This window comes from Podarcis erhardii, assembly GCF_964252035.2.
Source record: "Podarcis erhardii genome assembly, chromosome: 6".
In the NCBI taxonomy this organism is placed as follows: Eukaryota; Metazoa; Chordata; class Lepidosauria; order Squamata; family Lacertidae; genus Podarcis; species Podarcis erhardii.
This window is the reverse complement of record NC_138510.1, coordinates 45,187,516-45,213,766: the sequence shown is the minus strand read 5'-3', so window position 1 is coordinate 45,213,766 and position 26,251 is coordinate 45,187,516. Positions and strand designations below refer to the sequence as shown.

The 26,251-nt window shown below is 40.8% G+C and overlaps 2 protein-coding genes across 7 annotated transcripts; one reads left to right on the top strand and one right to left on the bottom strand.

The window, feature by feature from the left end:
* Positions 1–304: 304 nt before the first annotated feature.
* On the top strand, positions 305–15,314 carry FANCE (FA complementation group E). 3 transcript variants are annotated; one of them, XM_081865392.1, is made up of 11 exons: positions 305–556; positions 1,853–2,100; positions 3,347–4,004; positions 4,957–5,001; positions 5,173–5,232; positions 6,325–6,468; positions 8,988–9,111; positions 9,646–9,721; positions 12,250–12,316; positions 12,720–12,845; positions 13,833–15,314. In XM_081865392.1, the coding sequence occupies exons 1-11, from the start codon at positions 503–505 to the stop codon at positions 13,947–13,949; spliced, it is 1,719 nt and encodes a 572-aa protein (XP_081721518.1). In that variant the 5' UTR covers positions 305–502; the 3' UTR covers positions 13,950–15,314. The 3 variants fall into 3 exon arrangements, with proteins under 3 accessions (XP_081721518.1, XP_081721520.1, XP_081721519.1); XM_081865394.1 differs by having other exon boundaries at positions 305–727; XM_081865393.1 differs by lacking the exon at positions 5,173–5,232.
* LOC309343660 (uncharacterized protein) lies at positions 13,366–24,677 on the bottom strand. 4 transcript variants are annotated; one of them, XM_081865410.1, is made up of 8 exons: positions 23,545–24,677; positions 21,309–21,704; positions 20,619–21,029; positions 19,923–19,971; positions 18,655–18,758; positions 17,418–17,473; positions 16,242–16,360; positions 13,366–13,756 (listed from the first exon to the last, which is right to left on the bottom strand). In XM_081865410.1, the coding sequence occupies exons 1-8, from the start codon at positions 23,600–23,602 to the stop codon at positions 13,738–13,740; spliced, it is 1,212 nt and encodes a 403-aa protein (XP_081721536.1). In that variant the 5' UTR covers positions 23,603–24,677; the 3' UTR covers positions 13,366–13,737. The 4 variants fall into 4 exon arrangements, with proteins under 4 accessions (XP_081721536.1, XP_081721535.1, XP_081721534.1 ...); XM_081865409.1 differs by lacking the exon at positions 13,366–13,756 and having other exon boundaries at positions 16,003–16,360; positions 17,418–17,470; positions 23,545–24,670; XM_081865408.1 differs by lacking the exon at positions 13,366–13,756 and having other exon boundaries at positions 16,003–16,360; positions 23,545–24,667.
* Positions 24,678–26,251: the final 1,574 nt, after the last annotated feature.

Genomic DNA, 26,251 nt, shown 5'->3' with positions numbered 1-26,251 from the left:
CAGGCAAGACCCCTGGCAGAATAAAAGTGGTGGGTTGATTTTTTTTTTTGCTTAACTTGTGGTTCCATTATGCGTGGATAGGTAACTGCACTGGCATTTATTATTTTTTCCTATCGTTAAATAAGACCAGTTAGAGCAGGAACTCTCTTTCATTGCGGGGAGAGGAAGGTTTTTCGGCTGTTTTCAGTGGTTAGCTCTCTGCTCCGCCCCGGTGGAGAACAAAGAAGGCGGGTCTCTGCAGCGGAGTGAAGTATATACTGAAGCATATGTAAACAGAGGTACCACTGTACTCTCACTTTTTCTATGGGCAGCTGAGGGATGTACTCTTTCACTTTTCCTATATCTTGGGGCCGTGAGACGCCTGCTAGCCCCGCCTCCCTCCCGCCGGATTGGACATTGTCTCTGAGCACAAATAGAGCGCGGGAAGGAAGACGAGGAAGGCGGAGGAGAAGGGCGCGGGGACTGCGGCCTGCGCGCTTTCCAAAGAAGCGGCTCGGCTGAGATGCAAGAGGGACGCGCCTCCAAGCCGGACTTCGCCCGGGCCTCACCGGTAGAGGTAGCTGCTGCGTAGTTTGACCCTTTTCTCACTTCTCTTAGGATTCAATTCTATTGAATTCGGTGAGGTTCACTCCCAAATGTGCGCCAGATTGCAGCCTTACAGCGCGACCCTACTGTGCGTGTCTCCTCTGAAGTAAGCCCCGCTGAGTGCAATGGGTCTCCTCCCCAGGTAAGTGTGCACATGCTTACTCAATAGGATTGCAACCTCCATCCCGGCTGCGATTGGACTTACCTTTCCGTTGGACGCCAGTGGCCAGGAAAGCGGCGCCTCTGCTAAGGGGCTTCTCTCACTCGGGCAACAAAGCAAAAAATGCAGTTTAAAAGATGGTGTCGGTTACTGCATTACTGTTTCCCCCCATTATGCGACCCAAGAGCATGTATGCTTTAGTTGAGATTCCTGCATTGCAGAGGGTTGGACTAGATGATTCTAGAGTAGCGGTTCTCTGGGGACCCACGGGTTGAGAAAGGCTGCTCTAGAGGCCCTTCCATGATTTTATGATCAGGCTCCAACATGAACAGAATCGTCTTACAGAAAGAATTTCTTATTGTAGGTAGCTTCAGTGTTCTGGGAGTATGCTGAGAGGAAATTGTTTTTTGTTGGTTTGCTCATTAATAGATTTGCAGTCTTTATGAGTAAGTCCCATGGCTCTTGGAAAGATGAGGAAACTGTCAAACCCCCAAATTTCTAGAATGGGTTTGTCTTGAGGAATCACAACTTTTCATTTAATGTTTGACAAAGACAAATACTTGGTGGGAAATACCTCGTAGCTAAGGATTGATTGTGCTCAGTCTTGAATGTGTGTTTGTGTGTGTATATAAATGTTTTTGAGCATGTGCAGAGTACAGTTCTACATCACTTAGTAAGCATAACTAGGAGGGCTTCTGCAGAAGATGGCAGTGCTTGCTTTCTTCTTCCTCATTCCTTTTCTCTTTTTGTATTTTTCTAGTAGATTGTGAGCCTGCAGACAGATACTGTACTAGTTTATCGTGTATGTATAGTGGTTCGTGTATAGTGGTTCGAAAACGTTATAGGTGAAATAAAGAACATTGCAAAACCTGGAGTTCTGTCGGTCCCACTGTTGTAGTGCATATTGTTTCCTCCCACCACTTGTGATGTGTATTATTATTACTTACAAAGCACTTAATATATTCTAAGCACAGGATGACGATTTAAGGATGAGCTGTTGATTGTGAAAGAAATACTTGTCTGAAAAGCTAGGACGAGACCAGGTGACTCTTGGGTTCATCCCAGTTCTGCCGTTGATTTGTTTTGTATGCTTTTTATATTCATTAGAGCTTGATCAACAGTGCTATCAACATGGATGGTCCGCCCATTCCTTGGTTGCAACGATTTGATAAAGCTTCTCGTCTCCTCCTCTGCACACTGATGTCTGGGCATTGGGGGGCCCTGGCTGCTTTCCGCACTCTTCAGCGCTCCCTGTCTGGGCAAGGAGCAAGCCAGGGCTTCAGCTGGTGGACCTTCACAGAGATTCTGTGTTCTCAAGAGCCCGTCCTCACAGGCTCTGAGAAGACCCTCACCTTGTGAGTTGCTCAAATCTCTCATTTTTAAAAGTATGGCATAGTGTCCTCATAAATCAGAATTATTTCAGGTCCTAGGAACCCCAATCATGCAGCATCTGACACTTGCTTCAGTGATGATCCAGTAGGTTGTGGGACATGCTCAGAACCAGAAAAGGTTGTGTTGAGATGTGTATTCTATCCCTGCTGATTTTAGCAGACAATCTGGGTTATGAAAGATGGTAGAACTGGTCCTCTGGGCATGGGTGAAAGTTTGTGTGGCTTTAAAAATCAATTTATGCGTAGTGGATTCTGGATTGTTTTGGTGAATAAGTATAATTTGCAGATAATAATGCCTATAATATGCAGTGTTGGAACGTCATTTTCTTTTCTTGCATTCATAGCCTCTCAGTATTCTGGTCTCGTATTCAAATTTTGGATCCTAATGCTGCTGGATATCTAGAAGTGACAACCTGAACATACTTGTTAAAATTATGCCCCAGGTTAACCAAGGTTGTATCTACAAAGGAGAAGGAACCATAGCTCAGTAGTACAGCACAGGATTTCCATAGAGAATATTAATTCTGAAGCATCTTCAGTAAAAGAAGATCTCTGTTAGCTGAACTCAGAAAGCCCTCTGCCTGAGAACTGCTGACAGTCAGAATGAACAACACTGGGGTAAATGGTTTAGCTTCATATAAGGCAACTTCATATGTTCATATAATACCATATTTTATGGTGTCATATAATGGCTGGGTCTTGTTCCTCCCTTTCCCCCATATGTGACAGAAAAGCACACATCCAGAACATGCTAGAAAGTGACTATATATTGAGGGGAAAGGACTACTCAACACAGAGAATGTATTTTAGGGCAGAGGTGGGCAACCTGTGGCCCTTCAGATGCTGCTGATCCATTCACCATTCATCCATTTCACCATTCAGGCTGGGGCTGATAGGAGCCCGATTCCAGCAACAACTATAGAGGGCCACAATTTCTCCACTTTGTTTTAGGGCCAGATGCCCATAATCCAGTTTCCATCATATGGATATAAAATCCCAACATTTTATAACGGCAAAATAATAACAAACACCATTAAGACAGGTGGAAACCATTAGCAATAAAGCAACAGTAATAACAAATTCAACCCAGTATAATGTCACCAAATATTCAGGTGTACTGCATGTTGAGTTGTACTTCCTATGTTACTATAGAGTTATCATATTTCCCTGGTGATGATCTTGCTTTTCTTCTTCCAAATGGTTATTTCAGAAAACCGTTGCTGTTGCTGCTTCCAGTGTTGTGCCAAAGAAACCTCTTTTCCCTGTTGCTTACAGTGCAGTCTACAGTGCCAGAAGCATGCCTCCAACACCTACTTCAAGCTTCTAGGCAGGATCCCAGCCCTGATCTATGGGTGCAGAGACTGAGGGATTTACTACAAGTGAGGGTGCAAGAGAATAGCTCTGTGATGCCAGTCCTACTATCTGATTCATGTCGGCAGCAGCTGAAATATATTTGCCAGAAAGTTAGTTGCGGCAAACCTGGATTAGAAAGGAAATTAAGCTGGTGTGCTAAACAGGCAAGTCCCTACATAGATTGGACTGGAGATGCTCCTGGTTCTGTGCCTCAGATAAGGGAAAATAAGGAAGTAGCTGAGAAACCACTGGATCCTGAAGAAAAGGTGCTGGAGAAGAGGTCCAGACTGGAAGTTGAATTGAATACAGAACTTTGTGAACCACATGGTCTAATGCAGGGAGTTGGAGTTAACACAGGGAATGAAGTCATGATGGAGGTGTCTGAGAATGAAGGTGTTCATAGCACAAGCAATGATGTATATCAAAGTTGCCCAAAGGAGGAAGCAGAAGAAGCAAAAGTTGCCAATTGGAGTCCCCAACAGGACACTGCAGCCGAGGTCCCTGATTATATCAAGGTATGAAAAACTATTAGATTCTTTTCCTTCTTTGGCAAACTAGCAGTGCGAACATGGAACATAAGCCCTTCTTACCAGGGATGCTTCACAAGTATCATTTATCCTCCGCTAATGCCCATTAGGAAATATTGGCCCCTTTGACAACAGAATGATCCCTTGGACAGTTGGAACAAGTTTTGCAATTGCAGGAAGATTTTGTGGGATAACCAGCTTCATATAAACAACATGTTTAAATCTAATTAATGCATGAAGGGGTTAAGACCATAGAGTATGCTGTTCTGCCAGGCTTAGCTCACCTTGAGAGGAATTAGATAATCAGTACTTTGTTCTTCAGTCTACCTGAGAAGCTCTCCGTGTGAAGAGATTTGAGCTGGTTGCTTCAGCTCAGACTGCATGGCTCTAATGTGTCATTCTTGAGTTCCTATTCCAATAATCTAGGAACTTTCACCACTTTGTAAGTAAGTTAATCAATTGGTATGTATTTATTATTGGTTGTTTACATGCAAGCGTGTCATTTCAGTCTCTATATTGTAATTGAATGTAATGGATTTCATTTTATATTATTGCCAGCTGATGAAGAATTATCATTGAAACTGTTCATTAACCTGGCAGAACTGTTCTGTCTGCTGCTGTACTTGGAGCACCCTATTACTACGTTTGGAGCGCCTGCCATCTCACATTTGTAGGATATTGACTGTGGAAAGGCATTCTGCCTCCATTTCAGTGATCTTTGACAGTGACTTACCACTTCTACCATTCCTGTTCATGGAACATTTGATTCTTATTTTGTGACTCCATAAACACATGTGTTTTGTTTATGAATTTTGAAACAGTATAGTGTTATAAAAATGTTGTCAGTATATTATTAGCCAATGTGTTGCTTGTTGTTGTTCAGAGTGTGCAACTTTCTGAAGCACATAAACGATTTAACCATTTTTCTCTTGTATTTGAGGACCATGTACCAAAACTAAAAGAACTTCTAGAGATGCAGTTTGATGTAAGTATTTGTTACCACATTTCTGCTTGGGGCAGATGCCCTGCCAGACTTCCTTATATACCCCTTGAATATAGTTCTGTTCAGTTGGAGTAGTTTCATTTTAAGGAGAAGCAGATTCATACCCTGCCTTGATACGTTATCTGTATTTCCCCCACCCCCTTTGACTTTTAGCTTTCTGATGGGATTGCTCCACCTGAGCTACAAGTTTTTAATGAATGTACTCCAAGCCAGGTTAGTAGGGCAAAATGAATGTAAGTAATTTACAGCCTGGTCTTAAGTAGGTTTACTTGAAATTAAGTCCCATTTAATGCATCTATTTTATTTTTTAAAAAAATGTCCTTATGCCAATTGAATATTCACGATGTCTGTCTTATTTACTTATTTAAACCATTTATATACTGCTTAACTACAATCCTCTCTAATTGGTTACAATTGCCTCTTACTGCTGTGTAAGAAATACAATACAGAAAAGGTTTTTTTTAATGGTTAAACTATAAAATTAGACCTCGGTTAAAATGCCTGCTGAAATTAAAAAGAAAAAGATTCCAGTAGGGTCTGGAAGTTCAACAGGGAGGTAGTCTGTCTGACCTCAACAGGAAAGTAGTTTTGCAGAATTGGGCCCACGATACTGATTGCATGACTCCTTTTGGATATGAGCTGTGCATCCAAGCAGTGGGATTCCACTAACAGTGACTCCCCTGAAGACCTCAGTGATCAGGCAGGGATTCACGAGATTAAGGCAATCTTTGAGGTATCCCGAACCCAAGTTGTTAAGGGTCTTGTAAATTACCATATTTATTCGAGTCTAATGCGCCATCGAATGTAATGCACGCCTCAATTTTCAGAATCTTGAAACACAAAAAATATTAAATGTAAATGTGCCATCGAATCTAATGCGCACCTTAATTTTTGCAATGTAATTTGGCCAAAAAAGATTTGAGTAAATATGGTAATACATGTATGTGGGCAGCTGGTGCAAGCAAGCCTTTGAGCACCAGAGTTATGTGCTGGCAGTCATTTGTCCCCTTCAACATTCTAGCCACTTGTTTTTTTGTGAGGATAGGCTGGTTTTACTATTTTATGCAAGTTGTAATGTGATTTAAAAAAAAAATTCTGTATCCATTGTAAGACACATTATTATTACTATTATTATTACTCTTATTATTAAACAGCATTTAAGAAATTTAATTAACTAACTCACTTAATGAGACTCCTTCCCAAGTAACTCTATTTCCAAACCTTGCTGAAACCAGCCTGCCCAGGTACTAGTGATATTTGGGAAACAGACTATTGGGTAATATTTCATGTCCTCTTTTCCTTTAGTTGGAAGTTCTGTGCTCATTACTGCAGCTCTCGGAGTGCCCAGAAAACAAACTTCTGCATTTCTGCACTTGGTTAGTCGCACTCTCACCTGATCTTGGCTATAGTAATGCAGCAGTTCTTGCTGAAAAGCTCTTTCTACCTCGGGTAAGTACTGAGAATATAAATCAGGTGAAGAAGAAACCTCCTTCAGTGGTTTATTGATATGTGTAATGTTACCTTATGGATGGTAGAGTCTTTTCCAGTTCTTTTGGGTGTGAAATCTTCCAGGCCTACTACCCTGAAAAATGGTTTAAAAAAAAACAACAAAAACTTTCTTGCTCATATATATTTATATATATATATATATATATATATATATAATAGCAACTTTGTATTAATGTAATATTTTTATATGTAACTGTATTTTTGTAAAATTTTAAGTTGTCTGTTGTTGCTTTAGTTTTCTGTGCGTTGCTTAGAGATATTTTTAATATCTTAAGTGGCATAGAAAGTAAACAATCCATCAGACACAGAATTATGGGGTTGGAAATGACCTTTATCCAATCGTCTGCTCAATGTAGGATCTGCAGTGTAGGATGCATAATAAAACATCGCCTAGTTTTATCTTCTCCTTTAACGGGGGCTATGGATTTTAATGGAGTAGTACTATATAAAGCACATACATTTCCTGCCCCGTCCTAAGTCAAAGCAGTAAGGTATATAACAGTCTCAAGTTTTTTATATTCTCTGGCAGATTTGCATGTGGGGGAGGAATTGAGTGGGGAAAAATCTGGAAGAAAGAGCTGAGCAGCCACCACCCCAATTCCTTTTTTCTTCTTGATTGCAGCCTTTCACAGCTACCTTTCATGGTTTTAAAAGAAATAAATAAACCAGGAGACTGCTACACTTGTGTCTCCTGTGGAAATATCTTAGCTTGGTGCTAAAGAATATTGCATTCCTCTCTCGGCAGCCTATTATCCCTGCTCCACATACGTGTTGTTTCTTGTCCTAAATATGCACCTATGAGTTTAAATGTAAGCATTCATGCTCATTTTTTTGAGAAATTAAATTAGCCAGTTAATTCAAGTGTTTACAGCAGATTAAGTCAGGAATAGGCAACAGAGATCTGTGCATCAGGATTGAAATGCTGGAGAAATGTGAGGACTAGGGGAGCCAACCACTGAACCTAACAGAAGTGGTTTGAGGAGCAGAAAAAGGTCAGGTTGGGTGGGTGGAGGGAAGCCAGCTAATCCGATGATGGATGCAGGCAGCCTTTTATACAGACAGTTTTCCTAGGATGCTGATATGGGCTGTGAAACCTGTGTGTCTCTGTTTAGGTAAGTTTTTAATGTCTGATGTTTTATTGTCTTTTTAATTCGGTTGGGAGCTGCCCAGAGTGGCTGGGGAAACCCAGTCAGATGGGCAGGTTGTAAATAATAAATTATTATTACAGTCATACCCTGGAAGTTGAACAGAATCTGTTCCAGAAGTCTGTTCAACTTCTGAAACATTCGACTTCCAAAGCATGGCTTCAGATTGGCTGGAGGAAGCTCTTGCAGCCAACTGGAAGCCCTGTCAGACCTCGGCTTCCAAAAGAACATTCGAAAACCAAAACACTCACTTCTGGTTATTGATTGTTCAGGAGCCGGAATGTTCCACTCCCAAGGTGTTCAGGAGCCAAGGTATGACTGTGTTGTTGTTGTTGCTGCCATATTCTGTGTTTTAAAAAGAGCAGTTCATTTAGTAAGTAAGGCGCAAAGCAAACCTACCCTACAGTTGGGAGAAGCAGGATGGAGTGGCATGGCAGATTCACTGTTACGATCACATTAGAAGCCTACTGCTTGTGTTGTCTAGAGCTGGCACAGCTCTGCAGGGACCTGCATCCTGTGGATACAAAGCTGTCAGTGCTCCATGCTGAAAAGTCCCCTTTGGGGGCTTTTTGTTGACAGTAGCCTTTTACCCACTAGCACAGAGCCCTCAGAGTGGCCTGTAGAAAGGTGACTATGTGCCATCCTAACTCCTTCCCCCAGCCTTTAACTTTGGGGAGCTAGGACTGCACTCCCAAGTGAAATTTTTTGGCAAAAAACCATAACAATATTATTCCAAAATTGGGGCTTACAAACATAGTTTTCATTTTTTAATGAGTGGCAACCACCCTGAAATTTTATGCTACTCCGAATGCAGATGCCATAGTTTCCTATGAGGATATGAACGTTACTGAAACTACTTTGAGCTGAGTGCAGTACTGGAGATTGCTATAGACCAGTTAGGCATTCTATTCGCAAATATCAATAGCTAGAGGATTGCAATTATTTTTGGTGCTACCAGGGCTGGCCCACCCTTGTGGCAAGGCATGGTGACTGCCTGGGTGCTATTGATCGGTAGATGATGGGACAATGATCACTAGTTATACCTATTATCCATAACTTGAGTTCTCTATCCTTCAGTGGAATAGCGGAAACACAGCTCCTGTAGATGTGTTTTGCATTTTGAGTTTCTCATCTCATATGACACGTTGCCATCCAATTTTAAATGCAAAACAACCTGAAGAAGGTTGTCTGTTTTCCCCATCAGCCTTTTTCACTCTTTGTTAAAACAGAATTATAGCTGCCTCTGTATCCCCAAAGTATGCAAGGTTGCTGCTGATCCAACAGTATTATCTCCCTGCTGCTTCTGGTCTGTAGGTTCTCTCCTTGACTCAGCCACCTTCCTGGCCTCTCACAACTGCCCTGATGATGTTCTGCTCCAAATATTCTCGCCCAGTCTGTTGTACCTTGATTTCTTCAGTTATACAGGCTCCAGCGAAAGGTGAGCTTATTTTACCTGAGCTTCTGTTTGTAGAGGTAGCATAAATCCTTCTCTCTAATAGAAATCTCGAGTGGTTGAGCGGTGGCATGATTAGAGAGGAAAATGGGACCTCTAAGAAACAGGGTGGTACTGACATGTTCTGGTAAGCAGAACATGAAAAGGGGTGCAGGGCTCAAGAGCCTATTGAGGGCTGAGCAGGCTCCAGGAGATACAGAATGTTGAGTATCAGATGGAAAGGGCTGGAGGGAGAGAATTGACCTGCTTTTACATCTTACTGCTTGCGACAGGAGTGGGGAACCCATAGCCCACAGGTTCTAGGCAGGCTGGCACTACATTTATTTTACTTTTTTAAGAATCAGAACTACTGGCAGTAAAGTACAAGACACTTGTGAATCACCAGCCTCTGGCATTTAAGAAATGAGCAGATAAGAATGTCCACAATTTAGCTAAATCATCAGATTTCTGAAAACAAAGTTCTCATTAGCCCCTTAAAAATATATAAAATGCAAATTTTTGGTATCTTTGCTTTTGAAGGCCTTGAGCAGATGAAGCTGGTGTGCAAACTAATTGAAGAGTGTTTGGAGCCTGAGTATGTGAGGCTGGTATTCAGGTAAATTCTCCTAGTGTAAAATGAAATGTAATATAGGAATTGCATGAAAGAGGATTTGATTTCCAATGACGGGAATGAGTGTCAAGGTGTTCTAGAATTCTCAGTTGCTACCTTCCGATATATGAAACTATATACTGGGGAAGTTTCTGTGTCTCCCTAATGAACATAAGTTGCAGAGCAACATTGCAAACCTAAGCACTTGCTGCATGTCACACGATCTCTTTTTTTATTTCTGCTTTTTCATTATAAAGTCCCTCCATACTATCACACATATGACAATGAATAAATAAGTCACAAGTTTTCTTACTCCTATTCAAAAGAATTGACTAAAACAGAGGAATTTGTTGGACTCCAACTCCCATCAGCCCCAGCTAGCATGGCCAGCAGCCACAAATGATGGGAGTTGTAGTCCAACATCTGGTGGGCCATCCTGTGTCTTCCCTGTGGACCTTTTACTTTTATATGTTTTCTAGGACTAAGATTAAAGAAACCTGAGTTGATTAATAAGATGTTTTAAAATCAATGAATAGTCATAAATTTGCATATGACTAAAATAATAGTTGAGCAGGGGAGAAGTATACAGTGGTACCTCGGGTTAAGAACTTAATTCGTTCCAGAGGTCCATTCTTAACCTGAAACTGTTCTTAACCTGAGATACCACTTTAGCTAATGGGGCCTCCCACTGCCGCCGCTGTGTGATTTCTGTTCTCATCCTGAAGCAAAGTTCTTAACTCAAGGTACTATTTCTGGGTTAGCGGAGTCTGTAACCCGAGGAGCACTGTACTTTTGTTTGTTAGATGGTACATGCATGTCACAGTAGGAGCAATCTTAGAGGCATTTCTGTCCTTTGCGAAAGTTAAGGTGTTGCACCTAAGATGCTGCCTGCCATCTGCAGTTTTCATTACTTACATTAAAAATAACTTTTATTAAAAGTTTGTTCAAAACAAAACAAATTCCTTCCAGTAGCACCTTAAAGACCAACTAAGTCAGTTCTTGGTATGAGCTTTCGTGTGCATGCACACTTCTTCAGATATCTTCAGATATTCTTCTTGGTATCTGAAGAAGTGTGCATGCACACGAAAGCTCATACCAAGAACTGACTTAGTTGGTCTTTAAGGTGCTACTGGAAGGAATTTGTTTTGTTTTGACTATGGCAGACCAACACGGCTACCTATCTGTAACTAAAAGTTTGTTGTTCATTTAATTAGAGATGCCCTTGGAGCTGTTTTTTATCCATTAATCAAAGGTTGCAGCCCTAATGTTACACATCTTCTCTAACCACTGCTCCATAGAAGAGACTTGAAATCTTTGGTTACATTATGCTCAGATTAAAGAAGTTTTTAAAAAATGACAAAAAGTTAGGGTTCCAGGTGGAGAAATCGAAGTTAGAAACAGAATTGTTAGAACCAAAGACCAAGGTACTATCTAGAATGTATAACTTGCTGCTAAAATGGAATACACAAGACGAAATGGTTAAATCGGCTATGATAAAATGGGCACAGGACATTGGGCATAACATTATGTTTGAGGACTGGGAAAGGTTGTGGACCACTGGGCTGAACTTCACTGCATGTAATGCTCTGAAGGAAAATGTAATGAAAATGATATATAGATGGTACATGACCCCAGTTAAACTTGCCAAAATATACCATTCGTCTGACAATAAATGTTGGAAATGTAAAGAAAATGAAGGAACATTCTTTCACCTCTGGTGGACATGCCCTAAGGTGAAGGCCTTCTGGGAAATGATATATAATGAGTTGAAAAAGGTATTTAAGTATACCTTCACTAAGAAACCAGAGGCCTTCCTTCTGGGTATTGTCGGCCAGAGGGTGATAAAGAAGGACAGAACTTTTTTCCTGTATGCAACAACGGCAGCAAGGATTCTCATCGCAAAAAATTGGAAAACTCAAGATTTACCCACACTGGAAGAGTGGCAGATGCAGCTGATGGACTATATGCAACTGGCCGAGATGACTGGCAGAATCCGAGATCTGGGAGAAGAAAAGATGGAGGAAGACTGGGAGAAATTCAAGATGTATCTACAAAAACATTGTAATTTGTTTGAATGTTAAGAAGGATGCTAGATTATAAAAAATTGGCCACCACTAAACTAGATTTAAATTTGATGCTAAGTGAGATTAAAGAAAATATAAAAATTTTATTGGAAAAAGTGCTAGATTATATTTGAATGTGTGGACATGTCACTGTAAACAAGTTGATAATTTGTTTGGAAAATTTTTTTTTTTTTAACGACGTAAATGGGAGAGGGGGACGTGAGGGAGTCCAAAGAAGCGAAGAATTTGTTGTGATAGAAGCAAGATTGTTTTATGTGTGCATTTTATATCTAAAAAAACCTTAATAAATATTTATAAAAAAAAATGAAATCTTTTCAGTACTGCAATATTGTTATTAACCACATGACAATTAACACTTTCTTTAGTCAGGGAATAGCCTTAGTGAGTGGCATAAAGACTACCCCTCATATAATTTTGTTATCTTTCTCCCTCCTCTGCCTTTCTTTGCAGCCATATTATAGAAATGCCGTGGTCAGAAGATCTCCTCGTAGCTGTGCATTCTTTGCTGGGAAGACAGGTGACTATGAATATAAGTCTTCCTGTGCTTCCATATAGAGTTTACTAGCTAGGTAGCAATAGAGACTAGAATCTGTTCTCTCCAAACTAGCATTTTGCCATTTCTCTGCTGCCTGCACTTTTGTCCTTTGTCTTGACAGCATGGTGTGCACCTTTGCTGAATATGATTGAAGTAAATGCCAGCATCTCAAACTGTAGTGCAAAGCTAGTTGTGATACTAGTTTCTTTTAGTGTCTAAGGAAGCCTCTGTCTGAGCAACATTTTACTGTCCTAGTGCTAATTCATTCTTGTCCAGTATGGCTTGCACCGAGTCTATCTGAACAACTAAAATGTACGCAAGGGCAATTAAAATTTAGGCTGCCTCTCTCACCCCTTCCCCCTTGTTTATCTTCTTCACTTTTCAGGTAGTGTTGTCCACTGAGCTCTTCAACATGTTGGTCTTGAATCTTTGCCAGATGGCTCAAGAATTTGCCACATCAATGCATTATGCAAATCTGGTTCTGACAGTGTTGACGAAATACCAAAGCAGTGTGAGTTACTTGCAACAGGCGCTTGAAAAGAAATGAAAAATGGCAGCTTGCTTTCTTAAATATTTCTATGGAGCTTTCCTATTCTATTGCGATAGTGTGTACTGTAGTGTTTCTTTCACTTACCTTCCAGCATACATTTGAATTTCCTCTTGAGATTGTGAACCTAATTATTAGAAGTGCTGAGCAGCCTCTGTTCCTATAGCAGAACACAGATGCTCCTTCAGCCTGATAATGAAGTTTGGGCATTTGGCTGAGTTTACAAGAATTAGTCTTACAGTATTATTATATGTTTCTCTGCGTGAAAAGTATGGTTATTTTACTGTATGTGGACAGGGTGGTGACGGGGGTTGGGGCAGAGAGAGAAGGGTGGGCGATCCTCCATATGTTTTCTTTGCTGAGTAGAAAACCTGGTTGAAAAAGCTGGTAAGACAGAACCGACATAGATAATTTTGGTGCTAAGATATAGTAGCAAAATAGCAATCCCCACTCCCAGGTTCTTAGAGAGTATGGCACCACAAGGTGTGACTTTCTTTTTATTAATGCATGATGGGAATATCCATGTTGGGTTTGGTCAATTAACATGCTTTGAGTTCAATGATATGCAAATAATCATAGACCACAGTCAGTATACCAATCTGAAATTAAAGGTACAAGTTTATATAAACCCTCCAGATGTACAGTAGCTATCCACATGAAATCGATGCCTATATGAAATATGTTTGAATGTTGCCAGAGTAGTGAGGTCCTCAGACCATTGTGGAATAGATAGTGATTGTCCATTCTTCCATGCTCAAAGTCTAAGTCTCTTAAGCCACCATAAGGGCTTGCAAAATCCTCTTTTGTCCTTCCAACTTGTGTGTTTACTGTAGACAATCTAGGCAACTGGGGCAGGTCATGAGAGTGGGATCAACCTGCATAAATGTAGCAAAAGGGTTATGAGTTTTTACCAGCATGCGCTAAGCAGCTACATTTTGTCCTCCTTTTTAGATTACATTGGCCCATCAGCATCGCTTATCCTGTGCCTTGGACCTCAACAGAACAATCTTGAAGAAGTCTCTTCAGGCTGCACTGAAGCGAGTGCCTTCAAATAAAGAGGAAAGCTGAATTCCTTTCCTATGTGGAATAATGCTAGAAGGCGACCTTTCTTTAGTATTGGTAACCATAAGATGGAGAAGACTAAAGACCCATTGAGAGGCTGGGGAATCAAAGAGGACCTGTGTCTTTTCAAATGTTAACTCTTTCTCTTGTCTTTCAATAAGAGCCAGCTGGATTTGTCTGAACAAACGGTGTGCACATTGTCTGGAGTATATCTGGAGTGCACCTGATTGTCAAGCAATTTTGCATCATTAGTTGTGAGAAGTGAAACTTCTTTCATTGCCATTAACACTGGAAGCTCATGCAAATAGGGAGCTTTATATATCTTTGTCACTTTCCTGTGGCAAGGATGTGCCTCCTGAGAACAACAACTGCTGGAACTGCCGGGGTTGGAGATAAAGATGCCTCTAGGGTAGCCGTAGTATGAAATAACTACCCCCCCCCCAATAAAAAATAAACACTCCATAATCTGGCTATTTGTGTGAATTCTGCAGTGACAGATAAAAATCAGTTAACTAATTTGTTATCTTTCAGCATGAAAAGCCCACAAGGAGTTGGTCCATGGTATAGTCAGTGCAGCTGTAGTCGTCTAAGTAGCAACTTAAATTGCCTGGTTAAAAAAACTGAACACACCTGAAAGCTGGTATTTATGAACTACATCACTTTTCCAACAAGTTCTGTTGGTTCATGAACCGTTTCACACCACTCAGGGGGGAAAACCATGTCTGGAGGCAAAGGCTGGCTGATGCTCTAACTGCAGCATGGATTTTAGATGTGACCCATGCAACCATTTCCCTCATTCTATGGGGCACCAGCCCACCCAAAAATCAGCTGTGACCAAAAAAGAGGAGTAGAAAAGTATATGAGGAGACCTTAATGCCTTTGTATGTTTTCTCATGTAATTCAATCAACATAAAGCACTAGACTACTATATTTACTACAGTTTTAAGTATAAGATAAAAGGTTATTTGGGCATTTGCCCAACAGTTATTGCTTAGGGCCAAAGTAGTTGCAGCAGAGGTAAGTTCTGTATTGTTAAGCACAAAGCTTCCTTTGTCATGTTCAAAGGGCATGATGGGGATGCAACTTGAGCTTAGCAAGACAATTAACAACAGCAGCAACAACAACAACAATAATGATATTAGGGTACAGGGTACTAAACCTCCCTGCCATGGGTCTCCCCATGGCTCTTCACAAGTGCCGTTAACATCTTCAAATACTTCCAGTGTTGGAGATAAAACTGGACCTGTTTACTCTTCTTCCCCCAAGTGAAAAAAAGGATGCTTGTGTGTTTAAATATACAGAATGTGCTTCGATTAGGTTTGACCTTAGATGTTCACAACTTAAAAGCTAAGTACAAACATTTAACTAGAATATCTCCTGTCCCTTCCCAGGTTTGTAAGCTGTTGTCCAATTGTTGAGAAAAAATGGTCCAATGCTTTCTTATACAAAGAGCACTTATTCATATATGCACTACATGCTATAACTCCTGTTACATTTTTAACAACAGGATTTTAAACCATCCATAACATGAATGAGAACTGGACTTGGGAGCCTGGTATGATGGGAAAGCAAAAGCACATTACAGTGGTACCTCGGGTTACGAACTTAATTCATTCCGGAGGTCCATTCTTAACCCGAAATTGTTCTTAAACTGAAACTGTTTTTAACCTTAGGCGTGCTTTCGCTAATGGCGCCATGCCGCTGCTGTGTGATTTCCGTTCTCATCCTGGGGCAAAGTTTGCAACCCGGAGCAACTGCTTCCGGGTTAGCAGAGTTTGTAACCTGAAGTGTTTGTAACCCGAGGTACTACTGTAGCTTGATTTTTGCATCCATGCTATTCACTGCTAGAGATGGTGGCTGCTTTCCTGTGCACAGACTGGTTCAAGCAAATGTGTCTCCATCTCATAGGGTCAAAGCTACTTTCATGGGAGTACCTGCCCATGTGAACTGACATGCATACAAGTTCCGGATAGGCTGATCTAAAAGCTGGTAGCAGGTCCACTATCAGGTCTTACAATAATGAATATTAGTTCAACATTCCTAAGAAGTTAAAGGGGCATTTGGAAAATAGCTTTTAATTTTAATTCTCAGACAAATGCAACTTCCACCTTTGTTTCAGAATTGAATTTCACAATTGGAGATCTAGAATTTATACATCTAGTTTGTCTTTAGTCCTTGGTATGTGGAACCTGTGAACCAAAGATGATATTTGCATACTTCACAGATCCTGAAGAGATCACACCAGGAGAGCACTCTCCTGGAGAGGAAAGTTCACTGGGGTTTTTGTTGAAACTTGACCTTAATGGGAACTTCATGTTGACATATGTCACATCCTCTGTCATTGGCTTCTTCAATATGGCGTATACCGCGTTTGTTTCTTTGTCCAAAGGATTGTCGGTAGCAGTGCTTTCATGTATCTGAGCATGGATAAGAAACAAAAAGGCTTGTTTTTTTTGGAAATAGACTCTTAAATGCCAGCCTTATTTCACCTCCAAGACCAGATTCCCATTTTTGGTATTGTGTCTGCATCTGTTAAGGGTTTCTATCTTTTTTAAAATGTGTAAATACAATCTGGCTCTGACAGACTTCTTTCAAATAAGACAAACTGAACTACTGCTAGGATAAATAGTAATTTTTGTAGTAATACGTTTATAGCCCAGCAGTATAGGCATTTAAGCAGAAAATGGTTAATAGAATAATCCTATAATCACATTTCCACTAAGTGGGAGGGGGACATAGTTAAATCTGTAGAATACCCATGGCATCTCTGCCCTGGTCTAGAGTCATGCTATATCTGTGAGTGTAACTGAACTGGGAGTGAGGGTGGGTGGGAATAGGAATTGGCTTGGTGTCTGGGTGGTGAACAATGCAATTTAAAAGCAAATAAAACCTTTAAGGAAAGCAAAAACACATAATTGCATTTAAAAATAGTCCCACCAGCAGCAAACCATATATAAAAGTATCAAAAATCACCTAAATGCCTGGAAAAACAAATGCATCTTTACTTGGTAAAAAAACATAATGTTGGTGCCAAGGGAGCCTGAATTAAATGCATTTCCCATAGACCATATAAAATACCCAGTACTGAGAATGAATTATAGTTGTATATTACTAAAGTTTTTAACATGGCATTCACAGCCAAGGTTACTGCCTGGTTTGCAACTTAGTGCTGGGTCTAGAGTCATGCTATATTTGGGCAATTGTATATTTTCAGGAAATGGAATGACAACATGGATTCTTTCTTATCCCCCAGAAAGAGGTGGAAGCTGTAGTCCAGATGCCAAATGTGGCCCAGGATCCCTATAGATCTGATTGCAAAACCTGAGTTGAATGTGATAATCTAGCAAAGCAAAGCATATTTGAAGGTGGTTTTTTTTTCTATGGGAAATGATAATGCTCATGATTACTATATTTCCACAGTGGAGAAACTGCCCATGGTCAGATTTTCTCCTAACTTGTGAAATGGTCTCTTACCTGGAATGTTATTATTCTACAGTTTGGGTTATCACCAAAATTCAGGTCATCTGCTGCTATTAAGAAGAGAGTCTCATTTTAGTATATAAATGTGCCTGTCTGTGCGCCACTTCACATGTTAAATTTTTAACTGAACACTAAGACGTAAGTGTACACCTTAAAAATGTGAAGATGGCGAAATGTAGGGATACATTCATCAGACAACTGACTAGTTGCATCTCTTTGTTGAATGTACATTCATTGGCTGCCTCTGCATAATATGTGAGATGGTTCTGTTTATACAGTCATCCCTCGTGTTGTGTTCCTCTCTGGTTATGGACTTTCAGCTTACAAATGCAGGAAACCTAGAAGTGTTTACTTCCGGGTTCACCACATGCACAGAAGCGATCTGCGTGCTTCACGCACATGCAGAAGTGCTCAATCACGCCGCGCACATGCGCAGAAGAGGTGCTCTAGTTGTGGACTTTTCAGGGTGCGAACAGCACCCCGAAATGGATTAAGTCCGCAACTAGAGGTACCACTGTATTTACTGATTGCCAACAGTGTGACATGGATTCAGTGCATTGGCTTTCTCTGAGCTATGAAGAAATGGCATCGTTGAAAGTCGTTTTGTCAAACCTTTTTGCTTAAAAGGTGACTGTGGGAAGTGTAAAAGCTATTGAGTCACATGAAGTAAGGTGTTGTACTGGATGAACATAGCTGTCAACTTTTCCCTTTTCTTGCGAGGAATCCTATTCGGAATAAGAGAATTTCCCTTAAAAGAAGGAAAACGTTGACAGCTATGTGGATGAATGGTTTGAGATGGGTGGTGATGTGCATCCCCCATGCATCCAAAGCCCATCATGCCACAGAGTGGGATAATGTCAGATGTTTTGCCACTTGGTGCATTTATGCATTGCACAAGCACGTAACTCATAGAGGGAGTGATGAGATGTAGTCAGTTGATGTTTGCGAATTTCTGTTGAGCAGAGCCTCAGATTCGCTTACTGTTTTGTATATTGTAGAGACTTTTCAGCCTTCATTTAGAAAGGCAAATATTGACATGAAAGCACAAAGTCTGTTCAGATGAAGCCATTTAGGTGTGCAATCTTGACCATCTTCGATGCTACAATACTGTACAATACTGTATTCAAATCCAATCCATCCATTTAGATGCCTGTCAGGTGCTATTACAGTTATGCATGTAATGAAATCTTTAAAATGGCTGGGCTACATGAAAAACAAAAGAAAATCATACCTCTTGTTTTCTTCTTGATGAGCATTGTGACAACTAATATGAGGGCTGCAATAATTGTTATGCCAACCGCAATGGAAACCAGGACTAAGACAATGTGATAAAGTCTGAAACAATCCATAGTGCATTAGTTAAACCTGCTTATTAATTACTTACATTTTAAACCCCACCTTTCCTCAAGATGGTGAAAATTGTCCCCTGCCCCTATTTAATCCTCACAATAGCATTGTGAGTTACGGTAAGTTAGACTGAGGGATAATAATAATAATAATAATAATAATAATAATAATAATAATTTATTTGTACCCCGCCCATCTGGCTGGGTTTCCCCAGCCACTCTTGGCAGCTTCCATAGAAATCAAAAATACATCACAGATTAAAAACTTCCCTGAACAGGGCTGCCTTAAGATGTCTTCTGAATGTCAGGTAGTTATTTATCGCTTTGACATCTGATGGGAGGGCGTTCCACAGGGCAGGCGCCACTACCGAGAAGGCCCTCTGCCTGGTTCCCTGTAGCTTTGCTTCTCGCAATGAGGGAACCGCCAGAAGGCCCTCGGCGCTGGACCTCAGCGTCCGGGCAGAACGATGGGGGTGGAGACGCTCCTTCAGGTATACTGGGCCGAGGCCGTTTAGGGCTTTAAAGGTCAACACCAGCACTTTGAATTGTGCTCGGAAACGTATTGGGAGCCAATGTAGGTCTTTCAAGACCGGTGTTATGTGGTCTCGGCGGCCGCCCCCAGTCACCAGTCTAGCTGCCGCATTCTGGATTAGTTGTAGTTTGCGAGTCACCTTCAAAGGTAGCCCCACGTAGAGTGCATTGCAGTCGTCCAAGCGGGAGATAACTAGAGCATATACTGACTGGCCTAAGGTCATCCTATGGGCTTTGCTAACAGGTACCTAATATATTTGTTAGACTGTCATTTACATATACTGTACACAATAAAGTTTGTTTAGCTTTCAAAGTCAGACAGAAGTATGCAAAGAGCTCAAGGTTTTGTAGCACAGTTGTGCAGCAGAGAAAAGGCACATGCAGACTGCATGTTAGATGCAGATAATCATACCATGGTTTTTTGTAGAGGATATAAAATTCTGGAAGTGCCATAATATAATTATTTGAATGGAAAAGTCAAATCCTGTAATTGCCTCTGTTCACATAATTTTTTTGGACCCAACTGCAATACAGTATAGAGCAGTGGGAGGAATAGATACTGTAGCAAACACAAATCCCTAATCCAGTTGCCTTTAAATTAAAAATAATATAATGTTGGTACCTTTGTTCATTTTCACTGGTTTCTGTCACAGTCCCATAATTTTGCTGCCCTGAAAATAAAGGAAGAGAAATAAAACTTTTGTCTTTATTGTAACTCTTCCAAGGTGCATTCAGGTTTTGCTAACTTGCCTTCTTTTGCCCCTTATTCTCTTTAGTAAAATGTGAACGATTTATACGATCTGAAGAGAAGCCAGAGTATTGTCCCTTATTATCATGATAATTAATACGTTAACAAACGACACAGGCCTCCTATATTGATCTTTGAAACACTGTCTTTGCAGCTTCCTTTTACAAACACTGATGCTGTTACCATTTGTCTCAACTAAAGAGCCATTGCTTTCTTATTCCAGTTGTGGATGTGTTGCTGTGGTGGTGTATCTCAAACTCTATGCAGCTCTTACTGATGGGGAACCTGCACGTGCAGATCCAAACTAGATGGGATGATCACATATTTGGGTGCTTCCACAGATAAAAAAACAATCTACTTGGAGATTTAAAAAAGTGTCAAGTAAGGGCAAAGGCTATGCTAGAATGCATTTTTCCTTGACAGGCATTTTTTATTTCTGGAAGAATAATCAAATGTGAACTCAGTTATATGCAAACTAAACTGCTACATTCCAAGGAGGACTATACCATGTGATCTAGATCAGTCCTGAACTACCACAGGAACTAGATCCAGTTACCTCCATGTGCTCACCTTTTTGAACAATGACTTTGATTTTTCTTAAAGGGGTGATGTTCAGGCCATCAAGAACCCCAAACCAGTATATCCCCGAATCTTCTACTTGGAGAGCTGTTGTGAAAAAAGCAGCGCAGCCATTTCCCAGATCCTGTAGTGCAAATTTCTGGCTTGGTTCAGAAGTGAGATACTGCCATCCTCGGCCTGAGAGGCTAGAAGGCTCTGTAGGGTTACATTCTTTCAGCAGATCTCCTTTGCACCAGACTCCCTCTTGTTGCAAATATTGCGGTGAGCAGAAGCCCTCTATGCTGAGGGACTCTCCTTGCACCTTCATCACCACTTCTAGTCTCTTTCCTGGCTTACTAGAGCTTTTGAGGAATGGAACATCGGGTGTTGGAGGTGAGAAAGTATTGGTAGGTGCAAGAAGGCCTAGGAGAATAACAGTGAAAGTACGTCTTGTAAAACAGTGTTGACTTTCCACGTGCCCATTATCCCAGTACTGTAATGTCCACCCTTGCTGTCAGTGGCTCTCTTGAGGTCATTCTCAGCACTGCAACCTACCTTCTTAAATGGTCAATGCTGGGGATTAAATTTGACACTATGGTACAATCCCAGAAAAGCTATATCACGTGATCCCCGCACCCTCGTGTGTCTTGATCATCCTTGATCTACCACAGGAACTAGTTCTAGTTACCTACATGTGCTTACCTTTTCGAACATTGACTTTGATTTTTCTTAATGGGGCAATATTTAAGCCATCAGTGATCCCAAACAAGTATATCCCTGAATCTTCTACTTGGAGAGCTGACATGAGAAAAGAAAAACAGCCATTTTTCAGATCCTGTAGTAAAACCCTCTGGTTTGGCTCAGTAGTCAGATATTTCCACCCTGGGCCTGAGAGGCTAGGAGACTCTGTAGGGTTACATTCCTTCAGCAGATCTCCTTTGCACCAGACTTTCTTTTGTTGTGAACAGAAGCCCTTTATGCTGAGGGACTCTCCTTGCACCTTCATCTCTTCTTCCAGTCTTCCGGGCTTGCTAGACTTTTTGAAGAATGGAATTCCATGTGTTGAAGGTGAGAAAGTATTGGCAGACACCAGAAGACCTAGGAGAATAACAGTAAAAATGCACTTTGTAAAATAATGTTGATCTTTCATTTGTCTATTTAGTTCAATGCTGTGCTGCCTACAATGGCTCTCGGCCCAGTATATCTGAAGGAGCATCTCCACCCCCATTGTTTAGCCTGGACACTGAGATCCAGCTCCGATGGCCTTCTAGTGGTTCCCTCACTGCAAGAAGTGAAGCTACAGAGAACCAGGCAGAGGGCCTTCTAAGTAGTGGTGCCTGCCCTGTGGAATGCCCTCCCATCAGATGTCAAGGAAATAAACAACTATCTGACTTCTAGAAGACATCTGAAGGCAGCCCTGTTTAGGCAAGTTTTTAAGGTTTGTTGTTTTATTGTAATTTTAATATTTTGTTGGAAGCCGCCCAGAATGGTTGGGGAAACCCAGCCAGATGGGTGGGGTATGAATGAATGAATAAATAAATAAATAAATTATTATTATTATTATTATTATTATTATTATTATTATTATTATTATCCCACCACTGCAGCCTAACTTTTTAAAACAAACTGGAAATATTGGGGATTGAACTGGAGACTATCTTCATGCAAAGTATGCTGTGCTACATAGCTGGTTCTCAGGTGAGTCAATTAAATTCATCTGGAGATGCAGATTCTGCCTACAAATTATGCTCTACCACAGAGTTAAGGACTTACTCTCTTAGGTAAGTAGATTAGAAAAAACCCTGTAGTTGGTGATCATGTGGAGACACCAGAGCTTGATCCTGAGACTGCATGCAAAGCATGTATTCTAGCACTGAGGTACCAGCAACCCTTCATCATGTTAATCTGTTGCAGAAAGCAACAATGGAGTCTTGTGGTACCAGAAGACCCTTTGCCTTTGTTTTCCTTGAAGCACCACTACAGCCTTCCTTTCAATCACATTACATGTCCAGACTCTTTCGCTGACATTATAGTATGAACTGAAATAGATAATCGGGATTATTTTGGTTCATAAAGGAAGGATTTATGTATAAGCTATAGTTTAGGGCCCCACTCTCTTGGGCCCTCAAAAAATTTTTAAAGAAAAAAAACCTAGATGTGCATTTCCAAAATATAAGATAAAAAACAAATAAAACCTACATACAGTTAGAGCTTAATAATTATTTCACTATTAATATACTTCTTAATTGTATTTTATTTCAACAATTTGTTGTTGTTATTGTTGTTTAGTTGTTTAGTTGTGTCCGACTCTTCGTGACCCCATGGACCAGAGCACGCCAGGCACTTCTGTTTTCCACATTTCAACAATTACTTTTATAAAATACCTATTTTGTTATGTGCAAATGGCTTTAGAGACCTATTAGGTCCATAAATTACCATATAGCATATATTCAACACAAAAAACTGTGACAATTTGTTGTTGATAAAGGACAGCTGTTGATATAATAATAATAATAATAATAATAATAATAATAATAATAATAATAATTTATTTATACCCCGTCCATCTGGCTGAGTTTCCCCAGCCACTCCGGGCGGCTTCCAATCAAGTGTTAAAAACAATACAGCATTAAATATTAAAAACTTCCCTAAAGGGCCCCATTACCTTCAGTAGCTTAGGGCCTCATCAAACCTAAATCCAGCCCTGCCCACAAGAGAATTATGATCTGGCTAACATTCATAGTCTTTCATTTTGTGAATCACTGGGACTGTATAAATGACAATGAATGTTTTCTCTATTTAAAAAATGGGAACAAAACTTGTTTCTTGCTTTCAAACAGTAACTACAAAAACAAACAACATATTACTTTTAATTCAACACCATACTAGTGTGTTCTGTACTGATGGCCATGAAAGGCTGTCTCCCTCTGTGGCTTACCTGTCAGCATCAGCCTTAGCAGAAGACCTGGAAGTCCCTCCATCTTGTAGCCGAACATAGTTTAGGTTGCTGAGCAGTGAATGAGTCAATTTGCACTTGCAGGAAGGAAGCAAATGCCCTTTGTCATTGCCTGTTCCTTTTCTTGTCCCAGATCAGCAGAGTTGGTTTGGCGCTGTGGGAAGATCTTCTAAACATGTTTTAATTTTAGTGCTGAAGAGTTGCCCAACTTGGGTTGTGGGCAGTTGCTGTCCAGATGCATCGCACCAGACAAGACAGTGGACTAAGCAGCGACTGATAAAGCCAGTTCTGCTTTCTGCAGCTTCCCATCTCAATATGATGTGACCGCATCTCAATTTGCATGCATGTGGAGGCTTAGATGTAGGAGTTGTAGTAACAGAGCTCCTCATTTGGATTCCCTTAAATGGGGCATGAACCACAACATTAAGAAAAGAGTAATTTTGTGGCATGTTATGTTAGAATAAAGCCTTAAGAAAAATTGTTGTGCTGGCTATTTTGTAATGATTTATTAAAGCTGTGTTTTATCCCCACAACCATTCTTTATCTGTATTTATTTATGGATCCAAGAATATTACAGGCCTGTGTAGGTTGCGGCATTTTAAAAGTATGTTGATTGTTGGATGTTCTTTCATCACTTCACCAAGTTTTGAAGTGAGCAAAACAACAGCATCTATGAACATTGTTGGTGCCCAGCATGATTTTTTAAAATTAGCTTTTATTGGGGGTTTTTTGTGTTACAAGAGGACAGATAAACAGGGAACAGTATATCTATTGTCTCCACTTTCAATTCATAGTCTTTTTCACAGTTTGTTTACATTTGGTGAGAGACATTTTTGTCATAGATATATTGCAGTTGGGGAAAAGGGGAGTGTGGAGAGAGATGGGGATATTGTTATTTTGTTCTATTGTAGGGGGGTTTGTGTCAGCATCACATGGGTAGGTTCATTATGTATTTATTTGTGTTTATTGATATTGTGAGAGGTTAGGGGTTCTGGGTGGCCCTGTGGGTTAAACCACAGAGCCTAGGGCTTGCCGATCAGAAGGTTGGCGGTTCGAATCCCCACAACGACGTGAGCTCCCGTTGCTCGGTCCCAGCTCCTGCCAACCTAGCAGTTTGAAAGCATGTCAAAGTGCAAGTATATAAATAGGTACCACTCCAGTGGAAAGGTAAATGGCGTTTCTCTGCGCTGCTCTGGTTCGCCAGAAGCGGCTTAGCCATGCTGGCCACATGACCCGGAAGCTGAACGCCAGCTCCCTCGGCCAATAAAGCGAGATGAGCGCCGCAACCCCAGAATTGGTCACAACTGGACCTAATGGTCAGGGGTCCCTTTACCTTTACCTAGGGGTTCTCGAGCTTGGTTGGTTGTGTTTAGTTGATTGCAGTGTGGCTTATTTGTGTGAGGGAGGCGGACTAGGGTGTTGGGTCAGTTTAGCCATATTGATTTGTATGCTGTTGTGGTGGGGGAGATGTCATTGGCTTGTTGTCCTGTGTATATAAAAAAGGGGAACGACACTGGGGTGAAGGCATCCTCCGTATCTTGTCCCCTTGCTAGTTTGAGTTTGTTGGTTAAATTTTCTAGTACGGCAGTTTCTCATACGTTTTGGTACCAATGGTCTAGGTTGGTGCCCAGCATGATATTTGTGGATATCTGTGTCAACTTTTGATTTGGTTGAAGTGTTCCTCACCCAGGTATCAAAAAGACCTAAGCTGACCATGAGAAGTGGAAATCTTTAGTGCTGCTGCTGATTTACTCAATTAATGACCTGCCCTTCCAACCTAATAACAGGGTGGTCATATGCTAGGTGTCAAAGGCCAGGATAAAGTTTCTCTCCCCCAGCTTCTTCCTAAGGTGGCTGCCTGACTCTATCTAATGGTAGGGCTGCCCTGTTCACCACATTCAATGGACCTGACCTTTCAGACTCCTTGCCCTGAAGACTTTGAAAGGGGTTTGAACCTGAGTTCCCAAGGTTGTGACCAAGACCTGTATATTTTATAACATGCATCAATAAGCTTCCAAGATTCTACCAAATCATGACAAAGGACTTCATTCTTCCCAAGTTACCAGGGATATCTCTGTTTGTCTGTCCCTGTCCCTGGCAGCTCACCATCCCTGGTCCTGTCTCTTGGGGAGGCCTTGTTAAAGATTTGTGACAGTGCTTTCCTATTCATGTTTGCTCAGGAGCAAGTTTTATTGTGTTCACTGTGACTTACTCTCAGATTACTGTGTGACAGGATTGCACTGTAAACATGATTTGCTAGAGTAAGTGTTCTTCAGAGTTCATCTCCCTCCCCAAAGTCTCTAGAAGTTAAATTTCTAGGTTTGGAATTCTGAGTAAAGAAGAACAGGATTCCATTGTGAGTCTGGGGTGGCAGGATACACCTTGTCTCTGGGCATGTGTGCGTAAATGGCCCATGAACATGAGGGTCTGATGTAGTGTACAACCTAACCCCAATGCCATCTCTAATGCAGCAGTTACCTTTGAGGTAATTTTTTACATACGCTCATAATTTTCATACTTAAGTTTCAAATTAACTCAAGGAACTATTATGTGTTCATACTACAATTTGTTTTTATTATCTTTGTTTTGAGTTCTTGCAGTTTATATTGTGTGAGCCATTCTTTTCTTTTTCTGCATGTAATTATTGTTATGGTCCCTTTGCAACAGAAAGAACTTAAAGAAAGAGATG